Raw genomic sequence first — 23,688 nt, forward strand, 5'->3', positions numbered from 1 at the left:
CCGCGCGATGCAATCTAATCGCGCGTACGCTGCGTGCATCTGACGCGAACGCGAGCGCGGTGCAACGGTTACGTTGGTGGGGGCGTGTTCGAGCTGGAGAGGGTTAACGAGGGGAATACAACAGTCGTAGTTGTAGTGCCGTGCCGTGACGCAGGGATCAAGTGGTGGGGAGAATCGCGTATAAACTGAACGTGAACCGAGCATAAGGTTCCCCCGTCGGGCGGATCCGATGACCCCCACCACCGAAATCGACGTCCACCACCACGATCGAAACGCGGGGCGACGGAGACGAAGCGGCGACGGAGCAGAGACAGAGACGGAGACGATCCTTACGGTGCGGTGTGTCCGCATACATGTAGGCATAGACGTACACATACAGAGGGAGAAGGCGGGACACATACACGTGACCGAGCGCGTCAGCTTCTCGCATCAAACTCGAAGCCCAGACGCGACATTGGGGCCAAGACGGCAGTCGCGAGTCTCGGTCCTCGGTTAGCGTGCAGTCAGTTTGCAGGCCGACACCGTAGCGAGCAGACGTGCATGTCTCTTTCTCTCGGCGCTTGTTCCGTTGTTACTCTACCATTGACACGCAGAGACACCAACAGTGTTTCCCTACTGTCACCTGCTCGAAGAGTTCAAGTTCACCGACGCTCGTCTCGAGAGCAGCACCGATCGCGTGTACCGGATTTAAAGATCCTCTCGCGGGTTAGAGGGTGCACTCAGTGATTCAATTTCAAGTGTGCCTGTTGCCAGAGCAGAACCGTCGAGGATCACTGACTTATTCGGAGACTACTCTGTTTTCGAATCGTTCGAACCGTTCGGAGCGTTTTTTTCCGGTTCGTTATTTCGTCCGGATTTTTTGTGTGACTTTGTAAAAGCCGTGCGTTTTCTGGATTTACCCGACCAAGAGGGACTTCGTCGAGCTCTGTTCGTGCGACGGTGCAACTACAGCCGTCACGTTGGTTCGACGAACGGGATTCCCCGCGCATTGCCAGTGAACCCACGGATCCGTGTCCCGCGGGAAAACTGTACACTTGATCGTTCGCCAAGCGACGCGTGCGAACCACCGTCTACAAACACTACTGACCACCCTGAACAGCCAAAGTGGATCTTTGTTCCGTCGGTCGACCCTGCTCGAGAGAATCTTTCAAAATTGGTAAGTAGCTCTCCTTCGCATTCCCCTACAGATAAAACACATTTTTCCGACCATCGTTTCTCTGATTGCTCTTTCGACGCGGTTCAAGATTGAAATCGGTTCGCGGTCTTTTGGAACTTATCACCGGAAAATTAAAGATTTCCGGCGGTAAAAATTTACTTTCTTTCCATTGTCGTTGTTACGTACAGGGCAGGTTTCAAGACGATGACTACCATTGACGCAAACCAACGTCACGATTTCAAAGTTATACGTTTATTGCGTAAGGTCAATTTTTTGGATTATCTCATATTTTCGAGCAACTTGCTCAATGTTTGGTTACTTTAATCCCATGTAGATTTTGAGGACAGTAGCGACCGCTGACATTACCGCGGCGTGTAAATTTCTGCGGTTAATGGCCACTGACGTCAAAATGTTTCGATCCGATATTGTAACGTTTCACCACGTGCCAGACTTTTCCTGCCGCTTCGCTTCGTTTTTCCTGGTACGCGCATTGAGAGGGTCGTATTCGATGAGTCGTTGATTCTTCCCGAAAGTGGTTTCTATTTTTGCAACGTCGACTACCGCGCGATTACTCGCCGCGTTTTAATAACCGCGTTCGGAGATCGATTTCGATTAGAGCCTTTATCGAAACGAGAGGCCTTGGAGTAATTTGCTAAATAGACCGTTATCATCCAGCGACTCGTCACGCGCCAGGACTTTGAACTGGAAACCGATCGTGTTCGGGACAATGTGTGGTACGTGCTTCATGGCTGGGCTTTAACAATTAGCTGGCGGTAATCTGCGATGATCCCGTAAAAACCGGCGCGACAATTCCGTCGTTTTAATTCGACATAGTGCTCCGTTCCCCGAAGAGATTGGGAAACCTCGCTCGAACGAAAAAGAGTCGATGAAATTATTGTGAAACTGATTGCGAACCTTTGCATTTGTGCGTGGAATTGCGATTGCTAAATGATCTCCGATGGATCTCGCGTCGATCTCCGATCCTGGGATAAAAACTGAACAGTGAATCTGTATTTTTAGCAGCACCAATTCTCATTGGCTGCTACGTTGTGTTTACTCCGGCGCATTTATGTGTATTGGACAGGTCTCAAAGTGCACTTTGCCGATTATGGATCTCGATTGCCGATGAGATTCCGCGGGGCTCGTTAAAAAATCAACGCCGATATTTGTTGCACGGAATTTCGTCACTGGCCAGTAATGAGCACCGATCTGGTTTCTGTCGGCGCGGATTCCGAGAACGCGATGACGAATTTCGACTAGCATCGTGACGATTTTTACGACTTCGAAATTGCAGGATCGTATTGCTCGCGCGCTGAGAAATCAGCGGCTGATTTTCTCCGCAGATTATTCGTTCCTTACCAAACTCAGAAATTTCAGCCATTAGGTCTCTAAATCTCTACTTGGACATCATAATGCCCATAATCTGCGCTAGAGTCCCCATCGATCTTGGATCTCGATCAACGATCTATCTCGGGCCGCGTCCGAACCGACCCTGAAAAGCAGTCGGCAGACTCTGACCTCGGCTAAAAGATTCGGGTGACGCAACACGCGTCTTGCGACTCGAGCGCAATAAACCCGAGCATAGTCCCTTGTTTCCGATCGATATCGTTGTTATCGACACGATCCACACCTGGCGATCGCAGGACGCCGATCGGAGAATCTTTGAGATCGGGACCGAGAAGGCGAATCGCGATCGATCGTGTTTTCGGAGAGCGGGCGCTTACGAAAGTCTCGTGCAACGCGTGAGCAACGCGGCAGCGGTCGTTGCGTCATTCGTGACGAGCCGAGGAGGACTCTGATCCTTATCTGCTCCAGCACAGAATGTGCCGGACGGTGTCTTGTCACGATCGCGGAAAATAGCTGGCGACAACGACTATACTCTAGACAAATTATCCCGAAGCTGCCGACGACGTCGCGGAAAATTTACGATCGGTTGCGTTTCGCCGCAAAAAATTAGCGGATTGCAAGAAGTTGCAGCCTTGTTATCGTTTCTCAAACTTCGGCCATGGGTGATCGACGACGCGCCATTCAATGATGAATCGATACAACAGAGGTTCCCAGCGATTATCGCTGAGTTACGTTAATTCGCCGATTCCAAGCAGCATCGCGTCCAAAGCAAAACTTGGTAGCTTTTCTCTGGCTAGAAAATGCCCTCCTAAGAACTTCCGAACTAGTTCTACCCTTTCAGCTAAAGAGCGAAACGCGATTACAAAATCGTAAGAGATCTCGTAGCGTATAAATGTTGATCGGCGAATCGAGGCGAAGCACGACGGCCATCTTGGCCCCCAAAGCGCTCATTCGGTGCAGTTTCTTTCGCGAACTGGAGCAACGTGGTAGAGGGGAAACAGATGAAAGTTCGGCCACGTGCTGGCCGTCGAAGAAGACGCGATCGATCGTGATCGTCGCGTCGCGTCGCTTGAAAACGGGAACTCTATCCCCTTCCATCCTCTTGGTGCTTTGTACTCCGGCATCGATCCCACTCTCCTCCTCCTCCTCCTCCTCCTTCTCTTTCTCCACCTCCACCCCCTTCTCCTTAGTCGCTGCCACCTTCTCTCTTCTATCGCGGCATTCGCGGCCGAAGTGGGCCACGGCCTAATTTGCAGAACTCTCAGCCTCGTCGTAGCGTAAACCGTGTGTGCAATAAGCTTCACGGACTTGGAGCGAAGGGCACGCACGTGCACCAAGACACGTTCTCGGGCTTCGCGGTCGAGACGCGATAAAACGCGGTCACGAGCGGAGGAGGACTGTCTGCGAACCAGAACTATGTTAGTATTGTTCCTTGCTTCCGAGAGACAGCGGTGGTCCGAGTGCGATGCTCTTTGCGACTTGCTGTGCTCGCTTCTTCTCGCTTTAGGCTTGAAATCGCTGTCTTCCGATTCGATTAAGTCTTCTCAGGTGACTGCTAAGTGATTTACAGAACTCGTAAAAGGCGGAGCAGTTTTTCAAAAACGTAGACTCTAGGTTGATTGGTTCGTCAGCATTCCTAGAAAGTGAAACATCCTCGTAAGTTTCGTTTGTATTGTTAGAGATAACTTTGCCAACAAATATAAAATAACCGAGGAGTGCAGCAATTGTTTGGAGAACGTAGTGGAATATCAAATAAATGTTGCCTTTTCTATCCCTTGCAGTGCAACTCCTCTAGGAAAATGGAGCATCGTCTCAGAATGTTAGGGTTGGTCGAGTGCTAAACAGTCTTCTGATTAATAGAACGTATGCTTGGCAAACTAGAGGCAGTGCGTCGTCGGTTATGAAACAACATTAATGCTCTAGCTATAATACAGATAGAAAACACGGAGTCGCTGACGTTTCGTTATTGGCTCTGTGACGAGTATGACGCGTTGGCTGTTGTAGAACCATTGAACAGCCGTGTCAATCGCATAACGATCCTGTCAGACCGTCATTTGTTAGGATTTCTCGTTTCTTCAAGTCCGATGACGTATGCTCTATGAATTTTGTACCTTCCCGATATCTGCGATCGCAGATAAGAAGGAGAGGCTACTCGAACCCCGGATTACCGCGATCGTATCGCAAACACATAGAAGCACTAAAACGGGGGGCTATCTCGATAGACATTGACCCGAAAAAAAGAACGCGTCTCTTTTTTTTTAAACAAAGGCTGAACATTTAAATAGCGGTCGTCTCGGTAATCCGGGGAAAATCTGACACACTGATCCTCGATTCATAGCGATCGGCTAGGCAAACCGGAACATATTGCGACAATGGGATATCGAGAGATATCAGTGACAAGGTCGTTGCGGAGGAGGGAGGGCGGCGTAGATTTCGCATTGTACACCGGTTATCTCGATCTCGCGATTGTTCGGCGTGACATCGGCCGGGATTAGCGGTATCTGCGTTCCAGGGAAACGCGTGACGCGACGCTCTTATAATCGAGTGCATACGGCCGGTCGAGTGCAGTTGCAACGCGCGCACGACCGGCAACGTTTCTTCTTTTCCACGGTGCACAGATAACAAGATCCTACTCGTCTCGGATATCGGGGATCCCGTGTTACGTCACTGTTCGATCATCGATCATCAGCCGCTTCGAGAGGATTGTCGTCGTACGCTCTCTACAATCGGATTTCGGAATCTCTGGCCTGCTGGACCAGGTAACAAGACTTCTCTGATCGTCTATTGTTCGGGAACGGACCCTTTTCAGAATCTTACAGGTGTCACCGCTACGGTCCATTATGTTGGTGGCCCTTAGCAGTCGGTTTTAGCTACGCCCATTGATCTTCTTCCTGTAACCATTTAAGAGAAAACAAATCCAATTTAAATATATTGTGCAATGACGCTATTGTATCACCGAGTCAGATGTAGAAAACGGTAGAACCGTTAGATTGTGTCGCGTTGTTTTTCCTGCGATCAATGATAACGCTCGATAGACTCAGATTTCGCGGTGAACCGAAACATCAACGAATTACCGATTCTCTTAAGTAGATCGAATTCGCCGACTCGAATTTCCTCCCGCGAAATCGAAAGAAGGAAACTCCATTGCTGTTCGAAAAGAAAGAAACAAGTTGGAGGAAAAAAGACGCAGGTCGTTTCTGCGGTGGCATTTACGAGGATCGATTACCGAGGCGGTGTCGTTACACAGACCGCATTACAAAATCGCGTAAACCCCGGCGATCAGCGTGTTTCCCGAGGGTGCAACGTTGTGAGGCGTGTTCGAGTCCCACCGATCGGCTCGATCGGCCGGTTTATCAATCATATTAGGAAATATCTGGCTCCGTTGTTCGCGATGACCTTTTCGCGCTAGTATTATGCAACGAAGGTGAACGGTCTCGCGTAAGACACCGCTCTGTGTGCACGTGTAGGAGTCACGTGGCGGGGAGTGCAGCGACGGCAGCCGCGACAGCCGCAACAGCAGCAATTGCAACTGCAACTCGAGAACAGGAGGCGCTGTGTCGAAGCCGGCGCGAATTGCGCGAGCATTTCTGCGACGGTGTGCATTGCTGTGCGGCGACGGTTGCATCACGCGCCGCGTTATTTCTTAAGCCGGTTCCTGGCGCATTGTTTATCAGTCGAAACCGCCCACGCGCTAACCCTCGTGCTCTCTCCACGTTGTTTCCCGGAATCTCTCCCAGGCAGCATCTGTCCCGACGAAACGATCGATCGTTGACGAATAAAAACGATCGAACGTATAAATCACCGGGCGTTAAATCGACATTGAAACATCGCAGGCAAGCGGTTGTTTATCTCGGCCACGGGAATCGGTGGCGAGTGTTGTTTATAAGAAATTAAAATAGACTCTCGTAATCCCGTTGCCTCCGGCGGGAAGGAAAAAGAGAGAGAGAGAGAGAGGGAGAGACGGACATCGTCTTCCACGTGTTCGTTATGTAACACGCGTCGAAGAGGAAACGTATTCGCGCGAGTCGCCGACACGTTACCTCAGGTCACGTGTCGGCGGATCGAGCAGACGACACGCGAAGCTCACGTGGAACGCGTGAAAATTCCGATAAACCGATGATTCCGAGGATGACGCAACACCCTCCCGGGCCTCTCCCCTTCCATCATTCTATCTCTTCTTCTCTCTGCGCAGCCATTGTTTCCATGATTGATTATTTTCTCGATAACAGTTTTTCAGATTATTCGGAACTCTCCAGATAACGGTGAAAACTATCGCTCGAGTGGAACAATTAATTCTTGGCACTCGTGGTGAACGTGGTCCGACAAGACAAGAAACCTCCGACGAGATTTATCGCGTCCTGGAAGTTACGTCGAACCCCCGTTGTAACGATGAGGTTTCGTTTTCATGGTGCGTGCGCGTCCGATGTATCTCGAAACGAGAAATGACTCGGGTCGCTTTCATAATCGCCATCGCCGCTTATCGGACTCTCCCCCCGCCACATTGCTTAGCAGATAGACAAATAGATCAGGGTCGTTAGACGGTTCGAAAACAGAAACCGTGGAAGTTTTAAGATTGTCCGTCTCTTTCAGCAGAACGATTTTGCCTAGAAAAGCTCGGGGCATCGATAACAGAATCGCTGGAATTTTCGGACACCCGGTAGAGAATTACGAACGGTTCCCATGACTCAACTTCCGTTCTCGGTATCTTTATCAGCAGATAATTCCCTGATTCGTCGGATCGAGTTCCGGTCGATCCCCTTTCTCGGGTTCCCGAAACTGTTCCTACGGGTAACTGTTCATCGCCGATTTTCGTGACGCTTACTTTTTTGTCCGCAAGAAACGGTACACCCGACGCGTCGCGATCTCAATTATTTTCGCCCGCCTCGTTCCGCTTGACGGACGCTCATTGGGCCACTTATGCCGGCATTGTACAATTCCTCGGGTTCCTATTGCGTCACGGTGCATACCGGGTAGCACCGAGACACGGCCTCCGAATCGTTCGATCCGAAATCCGAGAACCGAGTTGCAATCCGAATTGATTGGGCTCTATCAGTTACGCGCGTGCGACACGTGTTTCTCTTTCATTGGAAATAGTCAAGTTTTATTTGCGCCAGTATGCAAAGTGGCAGAACGCAGCGCAATCGCCAAGCGATGGAGACAACAAAATTCTAATCAGTTTCACAAGCGGAGTGAAAACGAAAACACGGTTGCTTATTTTCGAACGTTCGTCGACTGTGGACTCGTTTTCCGAGGAATCCGAGGCTCGGGGCCGAAACCTAACTATGTCAAGTTTCAAGTTCCAAAGGGCAGGGGCGGTTGCGAGCAGAAAGAGAGAGAGGGGGTGAAGCGATGCGAGGCGGGCGCAGGGCGTGGACAATGGTTCCCCTCTTTGTTTTTCCGGTGGCGGTCGCCTTATCGCAGGACCAATTGCATAATGAGCGGGAAACGAAATCGGAGACCGGTTCGAAATGCCTGCGCAGGCCCGATAACGGTATCAGCGGGAGCGCTTGGCGTTACGTGAGCGCTGACCGCAATCGTAACACGCATGGTCGACGCGGTATCGAGTGGCCAGCATTGTGCACGTGCCTTTATGTACTGTACTTAAAGTTCGACGTACTCTCCGGCAACTATTTCAGGCCCGCTCGCCGCGTCTCCTATCCCCGCATTTTTGGAGCGCTCCAACGCTTCTGCCCTTCTGCAAGCGTGCTTCTCCACGCAGCCACGAAAAATCTCCGATTCCATAAACTCCGAGGACCTTTACGATCGGTTGGAAAAAGGTTGCAAATCGCGTAAAGCTGCACCGATTTTGTAGAAACATCGTGTCCACTATCAAAAGAGCTTCCATTTTTCAAAGCTCGTATAAATTCGCGTGCGATAAGGCGCGACTGAATGAAAGGAATCCGAAACAGATTGCATAACATCGTAACTCGTGTCTCCGAGTATTCGATAGGCGGATCTCGTGATTGCTGGTCGAGGAAGGATGGGCTGAATGTCTTGCAAAGATAACTCACACGAATCCCGCGCGGCCGAGAAAATTGCTTTTCTCAGCGGGAAAGCGGGACTGTCTGCGGGTGTTTTTGTGACCCGAGCTAGTTTTCCTCATTTTCTCTTTCATTCGACCAATACTTGCCCAAAACCGGCCACTGTCTTTCGTCAGGCTAGTCCTAAACGACTCGACTACCTGAGGTTGAAGGCTGACTGAGACCCGAGATTTGTCCTTCGAAAACAAACGCCTGAACACGAGGACAACTTTTACGATCCGTATTTCGGGAAGCAGGATACCCAACCTGATGGTACCGACCTTGCTCCCGAATTGCTTACCTTCAGGGCAATTTACCAGGGTTACATTTGTCTCTTAGATAAGGATGATTGGTGCGAGCGAGAAGAAAATTTTTCTAGTCAGAACAAAGGAATTTGGTAACGCGTTGTTCGGTACCAGGCTAATGGGACGGATAACGGTCGCGTCCTTAGACTACTCCGATAAGAGGTTACACAGTTATGGGCGGGGGCAAGCATAGTAGACTAGAAACATTAGGAACACGAGCAGGACGACGAAGATGGTGGGGCCTCGGGTCGTTCGACGCGGTTGTTGGTGCGCAGTGTGCGCACGGACGTGCCCTGGTGCGTGCTCTTCTAGTTACATAATCGTGCGTCACGCGGCCGAGTCGATACAATTCGAATTCGGAACAAGCCGAAGAAAAAGACGCCATCGTGCGATGAGGTCGACGCGTGCTTCGCGGTCCGAGCCATTCGTGCTCGTTAAGTTGACCCCCGCAGCGCGCACCACCTCCTTTCCCACCACAAAGTGCGCCACGCAGTTGGATTGCGAGCTCTGAACCTTCTCGATTTTTCGTGAATCAATTTCCACTTATTTGTATAACGCCATCGCCACCGGCGTCGTACGTAACCACGACCTTGTACTTTGCGTAAGTACAGTCATCCGTTCTGCACCTTGCTGGTTGAAGTCATAACAGATTGCGCAATATTCGGAGAATTAATAGTTTCTCACATCGCGCTAATATATTGCAACTATGAATATGTTAATCTCGGCATATTTTTCCTTGTCGATAATCTTTTCCACGATACCCGCGATCGCACTGATTTAGGGCCCCGTCCGTCCACTTTTACATGAATTAGATCCCTGCAACGGCGCCAATTTCCAACGAACGGTAGTTTAAAACTCAGTTTCTGCTCCAGTTTCGAAAGAGAGATCTGGAAGATCGTTTTCACCGCGTTTCGACTCCTCAGTGCCCGGCTAAGCATCCCATGCGTCGTCTAGGTACCCTCGTGCTCTCGTATCTGGCTAATGGGATCAACTTGTTGACTCACGCTCGTCTTTTTGCGGTAGTTGCGCCTCGGCCAGATGTCGGATTAATATCGACCGCAGCGATGATTTGCGATCCGCCGCGCGAACCCAGCCTTCGTCGAAAAGTAATCCGGCAGGTCGGGCGCGTTGAAATATCGCCCGAATAAATTTCTTCGAAGCCGCGACGCCCGTGGTGGCGTCGCTGGCGGCGTCCCGTTCATTGCATTTTCCCCGAAACGGCCGGCGTCGGAGGAAAAACAAATGCCGGTCTGGCGTCGGGTCAACGGGGAATCGCCACGCGTCGCGAGGCGACGCGGGATTTACAGTTCCGCCGTCTATCGAGATTATTAGGGGGCAAAGACGGCGGCGCCATCTAAACGCCTCGTAAATTCCCGTAATTGCCCGCGATGCTTTATATTTTACTTCGGACCCGTTCGGTCTCGCCCGACTTTCGGCCGAGAATGAAATTAGGGAACCGCCGCGTGTCTTATGAACTTGGTTCGACAGAATTTATTTCGCTATTACGGAGAAAGTCGGTTTCATTCAGCTATGACAGAGATACACAGCAGTCTCGCCTGCATGTAACGTACACGTGTAATTAGTATATCGATGTCATAATCTGTGTATTACGTACCGTTTCTGCTACCTACGTGTGTACGTGTGTTCTCAATAACAGTTCAAAATCGTGATCTCTGTTATGACACAAAACAAGTTTGTAAAATTTCAAGGATCATGCATAAAGATCTGCAACCTACGCGTTACGATACACTTATCGTGGTTTCGAACGCTACACGGTACATGTTACGTTACATCGTTATAGCATCGTACGATAAGGAATATCAACGTTTTTACAACTACCCAAGAGCTAATCGGAGCAAACAAATTGCCCCGACACTTAAAGGTTCAAATGTTGGCAGACAAGTGAACACTGTCGTCCCTCCTTTGTTTACTTCGGTTGCATAATTATGGCGCGGTTGCATAAATCAACTGTTACAACGCGGCCACTGTAGAAGTAGGGTTGGCAGCGCTTATGTGACTCATGTCACTATGTCGTTAGATATTCTTATAAAAATTCTATGCATTCATGGAAAAAAATGTCCACGTGCTGTTGGTTCCGGGTGAAGAAAAAGAGAAGAGACAGGAAGGCAGGCGGCCACGTGCTCTGGCAACGTCATTGCGTAACCCATGCGACGCATTACACTACCACACGTGCACGCGTGACTGCGAAACCCGTGTCACCGGCTCGCATAATCTTTCTCCACGGAATTAGTCAGAGCCTGCTCGTGCTGCTCGTGACTGTTGTCACATAGTCAAGCTATTCTAGAACAATGTTGAACAATGAGGCGGCTGCGCAGTCTATGAAACTCGAGAAATCGCTCCACTATGAACAAAGTTGCTTTCAGGTCTGTTACTACCGATCAAACCTTTCAAATTATTTACTTTCCGCTTATAAAAATTATAAAGATCTTGCGCTGCATTTTGCAAGTTAAATCTTGGCAATATTAATGGCTGTTAGCACTCGACAGTTCTAACGTTAGTGAGATGAACACGGAGTTGACAGACTAATTTGTATTTAAATCGCGAGTATCGCGTGGAAATAGTTGGGTCTTTTGCTCGAGGTGCCAACACGTGTGCTCGAGGAAGATACTTTCTCACCTAATTGATCGTGTTCTATTTTCGTGCGTTATCAGCGAGTGTTTTTTCAACGATTATCAAGATAGATGCGATCGTTGCGGCGACCTATGGACACGCGTGTAGATCGCGCGCGCGCGCGCGCGTGTGCGTCTGCTGTGCTTAAAAATAGAAAACGGAAAAACAACGCTCGAAATGTGAAATGGAAAAACAGATACAGGAAGTTATGCAATTGCGCCATAGGATCATTCATCGAGGCGGGTTCGTCCGAGTCATCGCAGGTATTAATAGCAGCGGAAAGTCGGGGCGTATTCACGGATTTTCCGACGAATAATCGACCGCTACGACCGCACGCTAAATTTACGATCGAAATAATCGGTCTAGAACGAGCCACGGAAAAATCGCGTTGCCTAATCGTTCGCGCTCCACTGGCGCTGGTTACGCCGATACGTGTACGCACGAATTAATTGCGAGTGCGTTGAACGGTTGATCATAATACGTGCGACTACTGTAAGCTTCTTTGAACTTTGGAAAGCATGGAAATAATTGCGACGCCTCATGTATCGTTCAACATGAGTCTTATTCGTTATTAAAAGCCAAGTTGAGATGTGGAGCTATTATTCTATTTATTCACTTAATCCTCGACTTTCGGCTTCTGATGACCTCCGACCTATACAACTTCATTACATAACTAAGATCTAGACTAAATTGCTTACAATCTAAAAATAACAACACGTAAACTTAATTTTTGGTCTAATATTTTTGAATTAAGTGCATCTATATAACAATACTCCAATCCATCTCTTACCCTTCCTCCCATTACCTGCCTATTTCAAATCTACCTTCACCTTCTTTCTTTTTCATCTTATTTTTCTCGTTCAAATCATTTCATTGCTTCTAAGCCTTCTCCTACTTCGCTCAAAAGTTGTTCCACCCCCTTATCATTAGTGATCAAGTTTCTGTCCCTTTTCCCCTACACCCCTTTAACTAGGAAATGCATGATTCTATGATGTAGCCTTATAGAATTGTATTAAGTTTGAGAAGGTATAGGAAGAAGTTGTCGCGCGAACCTAAGGCTGTGTGCTCCTTGTCCGGGAGTTAGTGTTGTCATTTAAATTGCGTCACGAGTCAGTGGGCTAGTGTCACGTTGCGCAACGAAGCGACACGAGCCCTCCTTCGTACACGTGACCAACGCGGATCGATCTAATTGCAATTTATAATTCAAGAATCGAGCCGCGTCGTGGATTCTCTCGCCGAGCATTTATTTTCGCCGGCACGCGAGCGGATAACGCGTGTTTACGACGCTCTTCGACGGAAACGCGAAACGTGACTCCTTGGGTTCGCAGACACGTGCGCGTCGGACTATCTAATACTTGTATACGTCACGCCGCCTCGAATTGCGCATGCGTCGGCCGACGCGCCATTTACCGGTTACGATCGTTTGAATTCTAACGGTCGTCGCAGGGATTCGAAACAATCGCGCGCGAAATTAGATAATTGGTCACGGTTAAAACGACGATCGCTGTTGCACGCACAACAGGCGATCGAAAATATGAATAAAAAATGGTTATACAAGCTTTTAAAGGGTATGAGATAATTTGTTTATCCATTTGAATTGCGTCATGCAACTTGCGGTTACGAATCGTTAGGTTATATATGCTATAACTGTTACAGTATATGTCTGTTACAACACTTCGAGCACGAATATTGTTATCACGTTACTCCGTTAACGCTCGTGTTTCATTCATGCCATGCTTTGGGCGGTTGTGTAAACATTTGAACTAAGCATCAAGAGAATTCAAACAAGATACGCTGTTTTGGGATCTTGCTAATCTAAGACACATCGAACCATCGGAAGATAATAATGTTAGATAAAAAAACGTTTTAATTAGATGCTGAGTACAGTCTAATAATAGGTTATCTTTTAACCTAGAGGTCCCAGAGCATAGTCGATCAATCATTTTTGGCTCCTACTTAACCCCTAAGCGATCGCAACTCCTATAATCATATTTTTTAAGTCAGAAGATAATTATGACAGCACACATATATCGTAATTGAAAATAATCTACTAAGTAGAGCTAACGTAACAAAAAGAAGTGAGACATGATTTCAAAATTACAATGGATGGGTGACTGCAGAGTTACGCAGGTTAAGTTTCATAAGAAGATAATAAAAGTCTCCGTACCTGGTGTTAATCGTAAATATGTTTGCTGCGTGCTTTCGAGGCAATGCGGGTATAGCGATAATCGAGTCAGTGCCAAGTCATTGTTGCTACAGTGCAATTATTGTTCCGTGGAAGCGAGATCGTACCGGGAAACGAATATGGAGGGGAGAGGTGTTCAACGCAACGCATGCCGGTCGCCGCACCACGTCGCACCGCGCCGGCCGGATCAATTTCAACGCTTGCCCAATGCTACGTAATTATTTGGTGTGTGCGTGACGCGCGCGCCAAGGGTCCGCTATTATTATCTCCATGGAGAAATATCGACCCCGAGAAACACGGCACGAAACGAAATGAAAGCTGCACACACCGATATAATAAGCCGGCAGTTTCGCGCACTACGAGCAAAACGCGCGCACGCCGTTGATACGATCTTTGCGCAGCGGCGCAGTTTGCGAAATGCGCATAAACAACTAGCTAGGGGATTTCGCCATGTTTGCGCGCGCGTTTATAATTACCGTTTCGTGGTGCGCCCATTCTTATCGACCGCGTTCGCGGAAACCGCGTGTGCCGTCCGTTAAGTTTGTTAAATTATTCGTTCGATAATTTCCCATGAACTCGCCATGGCGTCTATTACCCGCTAACGAATCGTTTCTATCGTTTACGATGGACCGTAAAGCCTTTCCAGAGCTTGCGCGCGCGTTACCCCTGATAAATTTTCGCGTTTCACGGGAACAGGGCCGACAACCTCTTCCCTCGATGCGTTCCTGGTACGGGCCGCGTGCACGCGTGTTATTTACTGTATACAAGCGTACACGGACAACGAGATCTACACGCGAGACGTGTAATGGCTAAATATGACTCAACCGGTAACGCGCTGGATGGTTCCTCGAACCAACTAGCGAAATACCGTTAATTGATCGCTCGTGATCCAGGCAATAATTAATCTTCCAGTGAACCGGATAAATGAAACAGCAAATGCTGCAGAATAAAGGCACAGATGGAATTTCTGGTGATATCGTAATAGGACTCACCGCGGTGTGACACGGTTGTTGGCACGAGCGACGATTTCGTCACAATAGATATTTCACGTGGGCGACGTGTTTTCTGCTCTGGGAAAAATCATCGGATCGATAGAACTCGGTACAAGCCGCGACATGAGTCACGCGAACCTTGTGTACACGTAATCCGCGACTGAAATTCCAGGTGATTGCTCAATTTCGAGAGCTGGATTCGTGTCCTGATCGCACACCTCGTGGCGACCTAATGAATCAGGCGCCCATTAGCCAAGATCGAAACGCTGCGCATAAGTTTCCCATCTAGATGATTTTTTTTCATATTCAACACGCGATTCGTAATAATAATAACGGTCAGTATTTACATACAATTTTTAATAGATCAAATGTTGTTGACCAAATGTTTCGACACTCTGTTATTCTGTTTGTTTATCTAAGGTTATGCTAAACCGAAACAAACTCAATATACGACTGTCTCATAGTATCAGTTCTGCTAAACCATTTCATAAGTACTGAAAACCGTGATAAAGTGGTACAAGAAACGATGTAGCATGAAATGAAATGAATTCTTATTAAATCGGGGAATTAAGGAACTGAAACTTACAATTTAGAGCCTCGCATCGTTGTATCTTGAACAGAAATACTAAATTCGATTTCTTCTGACGAGGCTGCCCGTTCTTCTTTTCCCGGAAGTCGTAAAAGGTCATAGATAGAAATCGAGACTTTCGGCACGGTGCGTCGCAGTGCCCTCTGGCGATCTGTATCAAACTATTAAGATTACGAAGTTCTCGGGACTGTTTCCGTATGGGAAAATCATCAATACCGATTGCGTTTCACGGAAATGTCGCGTGAAACAGTTTCCGATTAGAGTGTGACGCACGGTTTCCACTGGGGATAAATTAAGGTACAAAATACATAATCGATGACGGGGAAGGACACGCGGCAGCCTCGAACGATCGTAAAACTGCGAGCAGCGAGGCCACGACGGCACGTTGCTCGCTCGGAAGGAGTACGTGATTAGAAGAGATTCACGTACGTCGATACATTTACCGTCGACGGCTTCCGTGATATAAACGGCTGACATTCGCATCTAACAGCCGCCTAACAGCACGTGGATGGTTGCGACGCACGCGCACACAATGCAACCGTACTATTACGTAATGTTCGGTCCGCGTGCTTCAACGGTTAATTCACGTTCTTTCGGCTTCTCTCTCTTTTTCTCTCTTTGCTTCGCGCGAGCTTCGTCTAACGTGTTCAGGTTCGATACCCTTGCCATACGTATTCGTTAGGTGTGGTAACAACCGCCGTTCAATTCGACGCGAGTTCATTCAAATTTTTCAAGTTCCAATTCAAACGTAGTTCGCGCTGCTTCCGTCGATGACGCCACGCGACGGCCATCTAAATTTCGTTGTAAATATTGAGATTACCTTCTTTTTTTATTCTGTTCGCTTAGAGGACGTTAAAGAAAACTTAGCCAACGGACCTGGCCAAATAACTAATGGAGCAAGATTACGAAGGTTAGATTTCTTGGGATTATGTGTCATAAAATTATTGCCGGAGTTACGTTATTTTTCCAAGTATAAGTTTTTCAGATGTAGCGGAGATGGCAAGTTGACAAATTCGAAAATATAAATTCTCGTGTAGAAGATTCAACGAAAACAGACCGGAAGCGTGAATAATTGGGAAAAACGTGCAATACTGTACTATTTATAAAACTTGACGGAGGCGTTTCTGATTGCTATAGCATTAGCATCCGAACATTTTTGTTTGCAGCTGACATTTACCATTTAGACGTAAACGTGACACCAATCTGATACCACCGGCGATCATTAAGCGCCATGTAAAAAATGCCCGAATAGATTTTAGAATCGTTCGCGAAAAATGGAACGTGCCTCAAGTGCGACGTGGGCTATTGGTTTGTTCGTTGCAAACACTGAAGGCTGAAATAACCGAATATTTTCATGATACGGTACGTAAACGGCAGAAACTGCAGAAAGCGACGACGCAGCGCGTGTCACGTTTTCCGTGGACGCACGTGCTCCCTTATGCAACCATTCGTCTCTGATTAACATTCACACGTTCTTGCTCTTTTATCCGTAATCGCCGCAACAGCAAATTATTTCCCAATTACCGCAGTCCAATCAACGAATCACGCCTAGATTCTGAAATCCATCGTCACGAGTTAATTCGTCACCATCGCACCGGCGGAAGACACGTGCAACTCGCGTCTTCCGCTTGTAAATCGTAACAAAGTTACCAAATCTGGCATTATCCTACTAAACAATTACCACTGCCAATTACCATGTAACAAGCGCATAACCGATTTGCGGAAATGGTTGCGCGAACGCTTACATAATTTAGCGTTTGCTCGTGGAGATGCGCTCGCGTTCATCATTTTTACACCGGCGATATCTCTCTGCCGCGTGTCTTCACTCAGATAGGATCGCTTAGGATGACTTAAACTATCTGTCTTCCGCGACATCGGAACGTTTTCATCATGGAATCGGAAGCACGACAGTTTCCTAGATTTCCTTTCGCAGGAGTTATCAAACAGGAAAAAAGTATGACGTGGTGAACACAGCTGACTTCGGAAGCCAAGTCCCGAGGCTACCGACTTGTAAATATATAAGAAACACAGAGACAGACTCGAGACTCAGCAAGTTGGTTTAATAGATGCTCAAACACAATTACGACGAGAAGGACCGAGCTTGTTTGACGATGTCCGCTAACGTTTCGTACTGGCAACGGTTGCTGGGTTCGCTGACACCTTCGGCCTTGAGTGCACGACCTTACCCACGGCTATTTTGCGACTTCTCTTGCTGTTGCTCCGAGCTAGTATTGTTGGCAGTGCGGGCACGTCTTTCGATCCTTCGGAATGCTTCACCTTTGGCCATGGGTGCCACTCTCGGGCATAACAGTTGCGAAAGCTAAGGAGACCTGTCCTCTCAACCGTCCCTTTAGCATCTATCGCTTTCCTCCTAGATTCTTCGTGGATCGTCTCCACACTGTCCTTCCTCCCCCGATCACTCCTGATGTAGGGACACCGATTCCATGACAATCACGCGTAAGGGATTAGAATAAGCAATTAGAGTGCAAACATCGCCGGTCACGTTCCGTAGTTCGCACGCAACAAGGATAATTACTGCGATGAATGAACCATCGTTCCAGGAATGTCCAATTAACGTTGTTTGACGTTTTGCACCAGGTATGACGCACGGTTTTCATAATGATGCGTCACTGGCGCGGCGGATTATCAGCGATGGCTTTGATTACAGTTCAGAGATGGGCCCATGTTATAATTGTTGTGCGTCTCGTCACCGCCATGGAATGACTACGTTGACTCATCCCGAGGAGTCCTCTAGTCCCTCGCGATTTGAATTCAGAAAGACGCGTTGTGCGGTCAATCCGGATCGTAATCCGAGGTCCATACGCGCAATGATACGGAAAAAATGGCGATCCTAGGAGATCATCCGGTTGTCCGCTGGCTCTCTTTTCTTCCTGATTCCGTGTCGGACGACCTTCTCTCGTAATGGTCCGTCATTCGACGGTCGCGTGACCGAGCCGAACAAGGACTGCGTGAATAAGCTCCCTGGAACTGCTGTATCGTGCGAGTTCTGGCTAATAAATGCCCCATTTAGAAGTTCGAAGGACCTTTTCATAGGAAATCTGCACAATCACAATGCAGTTTTGGGACAAGAAGGCGCATATCGTCGTCATCGACATATATTTCGAACGCGATCTTTGATCCTATCCCTCGGCAGATCGTGTCGCCGAGAACTCGTTGCAGTCGTCGTCGTAATCGTTTGGCAAGCGATACGGTCGGTCACCACCGTTAATAAACTCGTCTCTCGGATTGTTCACCGTCGTTGTCCAACATGTTAGTCGACTGGGTAAAATACGATCGACCATTTATTCCCGGTCGTTATCCGACCGGTACGATAACGCCCCTATCCTCTACTAACTATACTGTTATGATCTATGCAATCGTGGTTCTAATTTGTGGTTTCTGGTTTGTTTGCAGATGTACTAAGAAGACAAATTATGGTGGCAGAGTTTGTCACCCGTCAGAGTGGATCACCTATCAACGGTGAGACCGCATGTCTGAACGGCAACATGCCGGCCACCCATACGATGGCGCATGCCGGACACGGTGCCCACGGCGGTCACGACGCCCACGGACCGTTGCCGCCATTGACGCACCCGGCGCACCACGCGGGTCCGATGCACCAGCAACACCAGCACCCGCAGCAACAGCCGCCGCCACCGCAGCAGCAACAGCCGCAGCACCATCACCACCAACACCATCAGCCTCAGCCTCAGCAGCAGCAGCAGCAGACGGCGCAGCAGCAGCAGCAGCAACAGCAGCAGCAACAGCACCATCATCACGACGCCCAACAGGTGACACATCCCGAAAATTTCCCCCCGAACTTCGACATCAGAAAAGAGCTATTTTCTCAGCGCAAGCAAAGAGAGTTCATCCCGGACAACAAGAAGGACGACAGCTACTGGGACCGCAGGCGGCGTAACAACGAGGCAGCGAAGCGGTCCCGCGAGAAGCGGCGTTTCAACGACATGGTCCTCGAGCAGCGCGTGATGGAGCTCAGCAAGGAGAATCACATCCTGAAGGCGCAGCTCGAGGCGATCCGCGACAAATTCGGCATCAGCGGCGAGTCGGTGATTAGCACGGAACACGTGCTGGCGGCGTTGCCCGCAGAACCACCCATCAGCGTGAAGAGACCAAAGTTGCCGGCATCCGCGGCTCTCCTCTACGCGAGGACACCCAGTCCAGTGCACACATCGGTGATCCATCAACCGGTTAGCGGAGCCAGATCGCCCAGATCCCCGGCACAGCTCTACGTGCCGGAGACCTCGGCATACCCCGAATCGGAGAGCTTCCAGTACGCTTACCCACACCCCGCGATGCACCTGGACACGACGAGCGCACTGAACCTGTCCCGGGGTCGACGAGCTCAGTCGCCGTTCGAGCTTTCGTCTGGTAGCGGGGACGAGGGTCCACAGTTGGTGGTCAGCTCCCAGAATCCAGCAGCCAATAACAGCCTACCACACAAGCTGAGGCACAAGTCGCGCATCGGCGACAAGGATGCGGCCAGCGCGTTGCTGGCTTTACAAGGCATCAAACAGGAACCTGGTCCAAGGGCGTCACCGCCCTGGGATAACGAAGGATCCAGCGACGAACGCGACTCCGGTATCTCCCTAGGCGCCGAATGGACCGGGCCCACGGTCACCGCCGTGCCCGAGAGCGAGAGAGAGGTGAAGTCCAGGTTGGACCGCCTAGCTTCCGAGGTAGCCTCCCTCCAGTCGATACTTCGTCTTGGAAAGCCACCGGCGGAGGGTCTGGTACCGGCCCATCACTCACTGCCGACGAACGCCGGCATCAACGGCCCGTGAGACCAGATAGATCGTCCTCTCCTTCGCTATCGGGTGGACCAGCGAGGAACTATTCTTTCTATCGATTGCGCCATGCGCTGCAGTCTTTGCGATCCGAGGACCGATCCAAAGAATCCCCAGCTGCATTGGACGCGGCGCCAGCGTCGACTCAGACGGCCACGATGACCAGGACCATCCCTGGGCTGATCACGGAGAGACCAGGAAGACTTCCGGCGTGGACGACGATCGCGAACGCAGGGTGTGTAGCAGTTTGGACGTGTTCTGCTACCAGACCTTGCAGTATTGGACCCGCCTTGGCATCGACTAATATTATTGCGTGCAACAGAACCTTATTGATCGGATAAGCTAGATCAGTCAGATAACCTAGGAGGTAAGGTAGATAGGTGCCGGACACCTGGCCCTGGTGTCTGCTAGCGATCGGCCAGCTCGAAGTCTGCTTCTTTTCTTTTGTATCCGGAGAATCGATCCAACGTTAAAGGCAGTACTGGCCGAGGATGGAAACGCGAAAGGGGATCGGTCGAGACGAGTGCGTCGCAAGCCAAAACATGGGTCTCCCACTGTCCACGCTCTATCGTGACGATGATTTAGGTGATAAGATTGCGTCTAGGGTGTAAGTAACTTAATACTGTAAGACTCTTTTAGGTTATTTCGTTAAATGCTACTTCCATCATTATCGTTGATTCGAGCGAAATCGATCGTACGCCGGACCTGTGATTTGTAAAACACAACGTTGTCGCGGGACTAGCCTCGGCGCCCCGTCGACTCGAAGATCTTCGTACGATTCCTGCTAATTTAACCCCGGGACCTAACCGTGACAAGAGATCGAGAGGACGTCGAACGATGACTTCGAAGATCTTCGGGTCAGCGAGCCGCGTCGAGCTTCCGATTTCCATCGGACCACCCTCTAATTGGTCATCGCGCAACCGGCTAATTTCACTACCGCCAGTTGATCATTAACGATTTGAATTCCTTGCAGGCGCAAAGCAATAAGCCCGTCCCTGTCGGTCCTTATTACTCGGTCGTATTCCTCGCGCGGCACGCCGTTTCCTATTCTTCGAGCAGAAAATCCAGCGGAGCCGAGCGTTTTGTGATAATCGCGTCGAAGCTGATCTTCTTTGTAAATAGCGTACTCTCGGACCTCCTCACCCCCACGAACCCTCCAGAGGGTCCACCCTCGCGTCACCGAGACCTTCTCCCATCTCTTTCTATCTTCTCTTCCTTTGTTTTTATACTTTTACTACTTTTACGTGACTGCGTAGTGTACATATGTATGTAGCAAGCGAGGAGAATGCGTGTGTTAATGCAGCGATCATTCGGATTTCTATTAGTTCTCCTTTTTTTTTCTTTTAAATACTGAGAGACCCTCGGAGAGAAGCGGAGACTTGGTCGGACACACTGGAAACGCGCAGCATCCAAGTATTAAGCAAGCCTATGGGTGTAACTTTACTATACATAGTGCACATATGCAAGAAATATACATATGTATAAATATACGTATATGTACGGTATATACATATATATATATTTTCAAATTAATGTATTTTTCGATATCGTGTGTGTGTGTGTGTGCGTGCGAGTGCGCGTGTGTTTGCGGGAGAGAACGCGCGAGCGGGAACGTTTCAGTGTCATACGAGAGAACCCGATCGAAGAAACCGGAGAGAGAACCAGTTGAAAAGGAGAGAGCAATCTTGATCGTCGCGCGAGCCAAGAGGAAGTAACGCTCTTTTCGCGGCATTTTTAATTAACGAACGCGTCGATCGATCGTCGTCCGAATAGGCGAACGAGACAGAACCAAAGCGACGAGCCGTTCTCCGATCCGAGGCGGCGTTGTTGTGATTTAACGCGTTGTTATATATTTATAAGGACGAGAGAAGGGAAAGCCGGATGTCGTTTCGATCTGCGCGCTCGACAACGTCCCCCTGTAAGTGTGATAATACGACTTAGGTTAATCTTGAGAGCCTGACGCGGAACTCCGATGATCAAACATAGCGGACCCTTGAAACAACAACCGCGACACATTATTTTCTATTATTTTCAAAACCAGACTTTTTAAACTCGTAGAAATTACCAGTAAATCTTCAGGAATAATCAGAATTACTATTCAGATAACTTCCTTCCTTCTACATTGTTAGCGTATCAGCAATTTCATGAATTTTCAAGTGACTTTAACGCGTGATAAGAGTACGAACGCCAGGCTCCAAGCTTTTACCGAACGCCGCTCTATTTGTAAATCATTATACCTTTATTTATTATTGTTAATCGCCTATAAGGAGCCTCGGGAAGCATTGTCTTTGATACTAATTGCCGGAGATACCGTTTCCCGCAGGTTCCATTACTATGTCACGGGAAACAGCTGCGCGAACGATGAACGATCGGGACCCAAACATAAAATGATTCAGCGTTCACTACCTTTTCGTGGCGTTTTATAATGATTCAGAGGATCCAGAAAATTCTGAGCCTTTATCCGATTGAGGTATCTTAACGAAGACACATCACAAGACTGTTTTATTAATCGGCGTTTTTCGTGGAAGGATCTCGTCCGTGTTATTATCTCGCCCAACCAAGCCCTCCCTTCCCCCAACTCCCCTATTCCCAGCTCGTATCTTTTACGTTACACCCGCGCGTGAATTTTCTATATTTTATACGGCATGTTTATATTATTATTACTACGATTGTCGCATGGAAACAATGTTCTGCGAACGACAGCCGAGATGGATCGCGGCTCACTCAGAGTGAATGAGGGTATCATTATGAAAAAGATCACGGAACGTGTAGTGACGATGAAAAGGCGAGACTCGTCGGCGCTTCGTTTCAAATCCTCTATCTTTTGTAAATGTACAGAAATACACGATCAGTTAAAAGTTATCCGCGACGATGTATGTTCTTTCTTTTGGATTAACCTGGCAACGATTCTCTTCCGATCTAGCTTCTCGGTCTGTCATGCTTCCGAAAATGCTCGCATCCTTATTTCGCGAATGATTCTTTCGCTCCGAACCATTTGATTTCCACAAATCATCGCGTTGTTCCGCAGTTGATTCGCCGTCTCGTAACCACGAGTGCCTATAATGACGAAGTTCACGACGAAACGAATCTGGCCACAGTCTCGAGCAGTCGATGTTGGATAGTTTCGAAGGGATCGGGAGACTGTGTTGTCTTGTAAATAGCGTTGGACGAGCCCTTCGACGTTCTCCTAAACATTTTGGCGATTAATAACTTGTACATACAAAACGAAACTTTGCACCTTTGTCTGACAGCTCGTGCCAACGAACGGGGCGCGGATGTTGACGAAGAAAGGCGTGTGAGAGCATCGGCCGGAGAAGGAACTTCTTTGATACCTTTCGTTTCATCATCCCCCAATCCCTTCATCTATCCAGTTACCCTTGGATAATAGCTTCTTTCGAGGACGTTACGAATACAGTTCCTAATACAACTTAAATGCGGCACGGCGAGTCGGCCGCTGCATCCACGGTAAACATGATTCCAATCACGTGTTTCCTGATCCTCCTCTCTCCGGCTGCACGGAGACATAAGTATTTAGATCTAAGGGACATATCCACAGCGTGTAGTGTACTTGTATATGATTACCGAAATAAATATTTTCAATGTTTTTGACAATAATCGCCCGCCTTCGTTCTTTGCTGTACCCTTCGCTATTTGTGAC

General features: G+C 48.7%; 1 protein-coding gene across 3 annotated transcripts; it reads left to right on the top strand.

Moving 5' to 3' along the window:
- The first annotated feature begins 346 nt into the window (after positions 1-346).
- Positions 347-23,635, top strand: LOC144474839 (uncharacterized). Of its 3 annotated transcripts, XM_078190182.1 has the most exons (3): positions 350-1,156; positions 18,640-19,016; positions 19,077-23,635. In XM_078190182.1, exons 2-3 carry the CDS (start codon positions 18,660-18,662, stop codon positions 20,025-20,027), a joined length of 1,308 nt encoding a protein of 435 aa, XP_078046308.1. In that variant the 5' UTR covers positions 350-1,156; positions 18,640-18,659; the 3' UTR covers positions 20,028-23,635. The 3 variants fall into 3 exon arrangements, with proteins under 3 accessions (XP_078046306.1, XP_078046308.1, XP_078046307.1); XM_078190180.1 differs by having other exon boundaries at positions 347-1,156; positions 18,640-23,635; XM_078190181.1 differs by lacking the exon at positions 350-1,156 and adding an exon at positions 5,129-5,262 and having other exon boundaries at positions 18,640-23,635.
- Positions 23,636-23,688: the final 53 nt, after the last annotated feature.

This window comes from Augochlora pura, chromosome 9 (assembly GCF_028453695.1).
Source record: "Augochlora pura isolate Apur16 chromosome 9, APUR_v2.2.1, whole genome shotgun sequence".
In the NCBI taxonomy this organism is placed as follows: domain Eukaryota; kingdom Metazoa; phylum Arthropoda; class Insecta; order Hymenoptera; family Halictidae; genus Augochlora; species Augochlora pura.

Coding starts and splice junctions, on each gene's coding strand:
- LOC144474839 (XM_078190180.1), top strand. CDS start 18,660: ATGGTGGCAGAGTTTGTCACCCGTCAGAGTGGATCACCTATCAACGGT.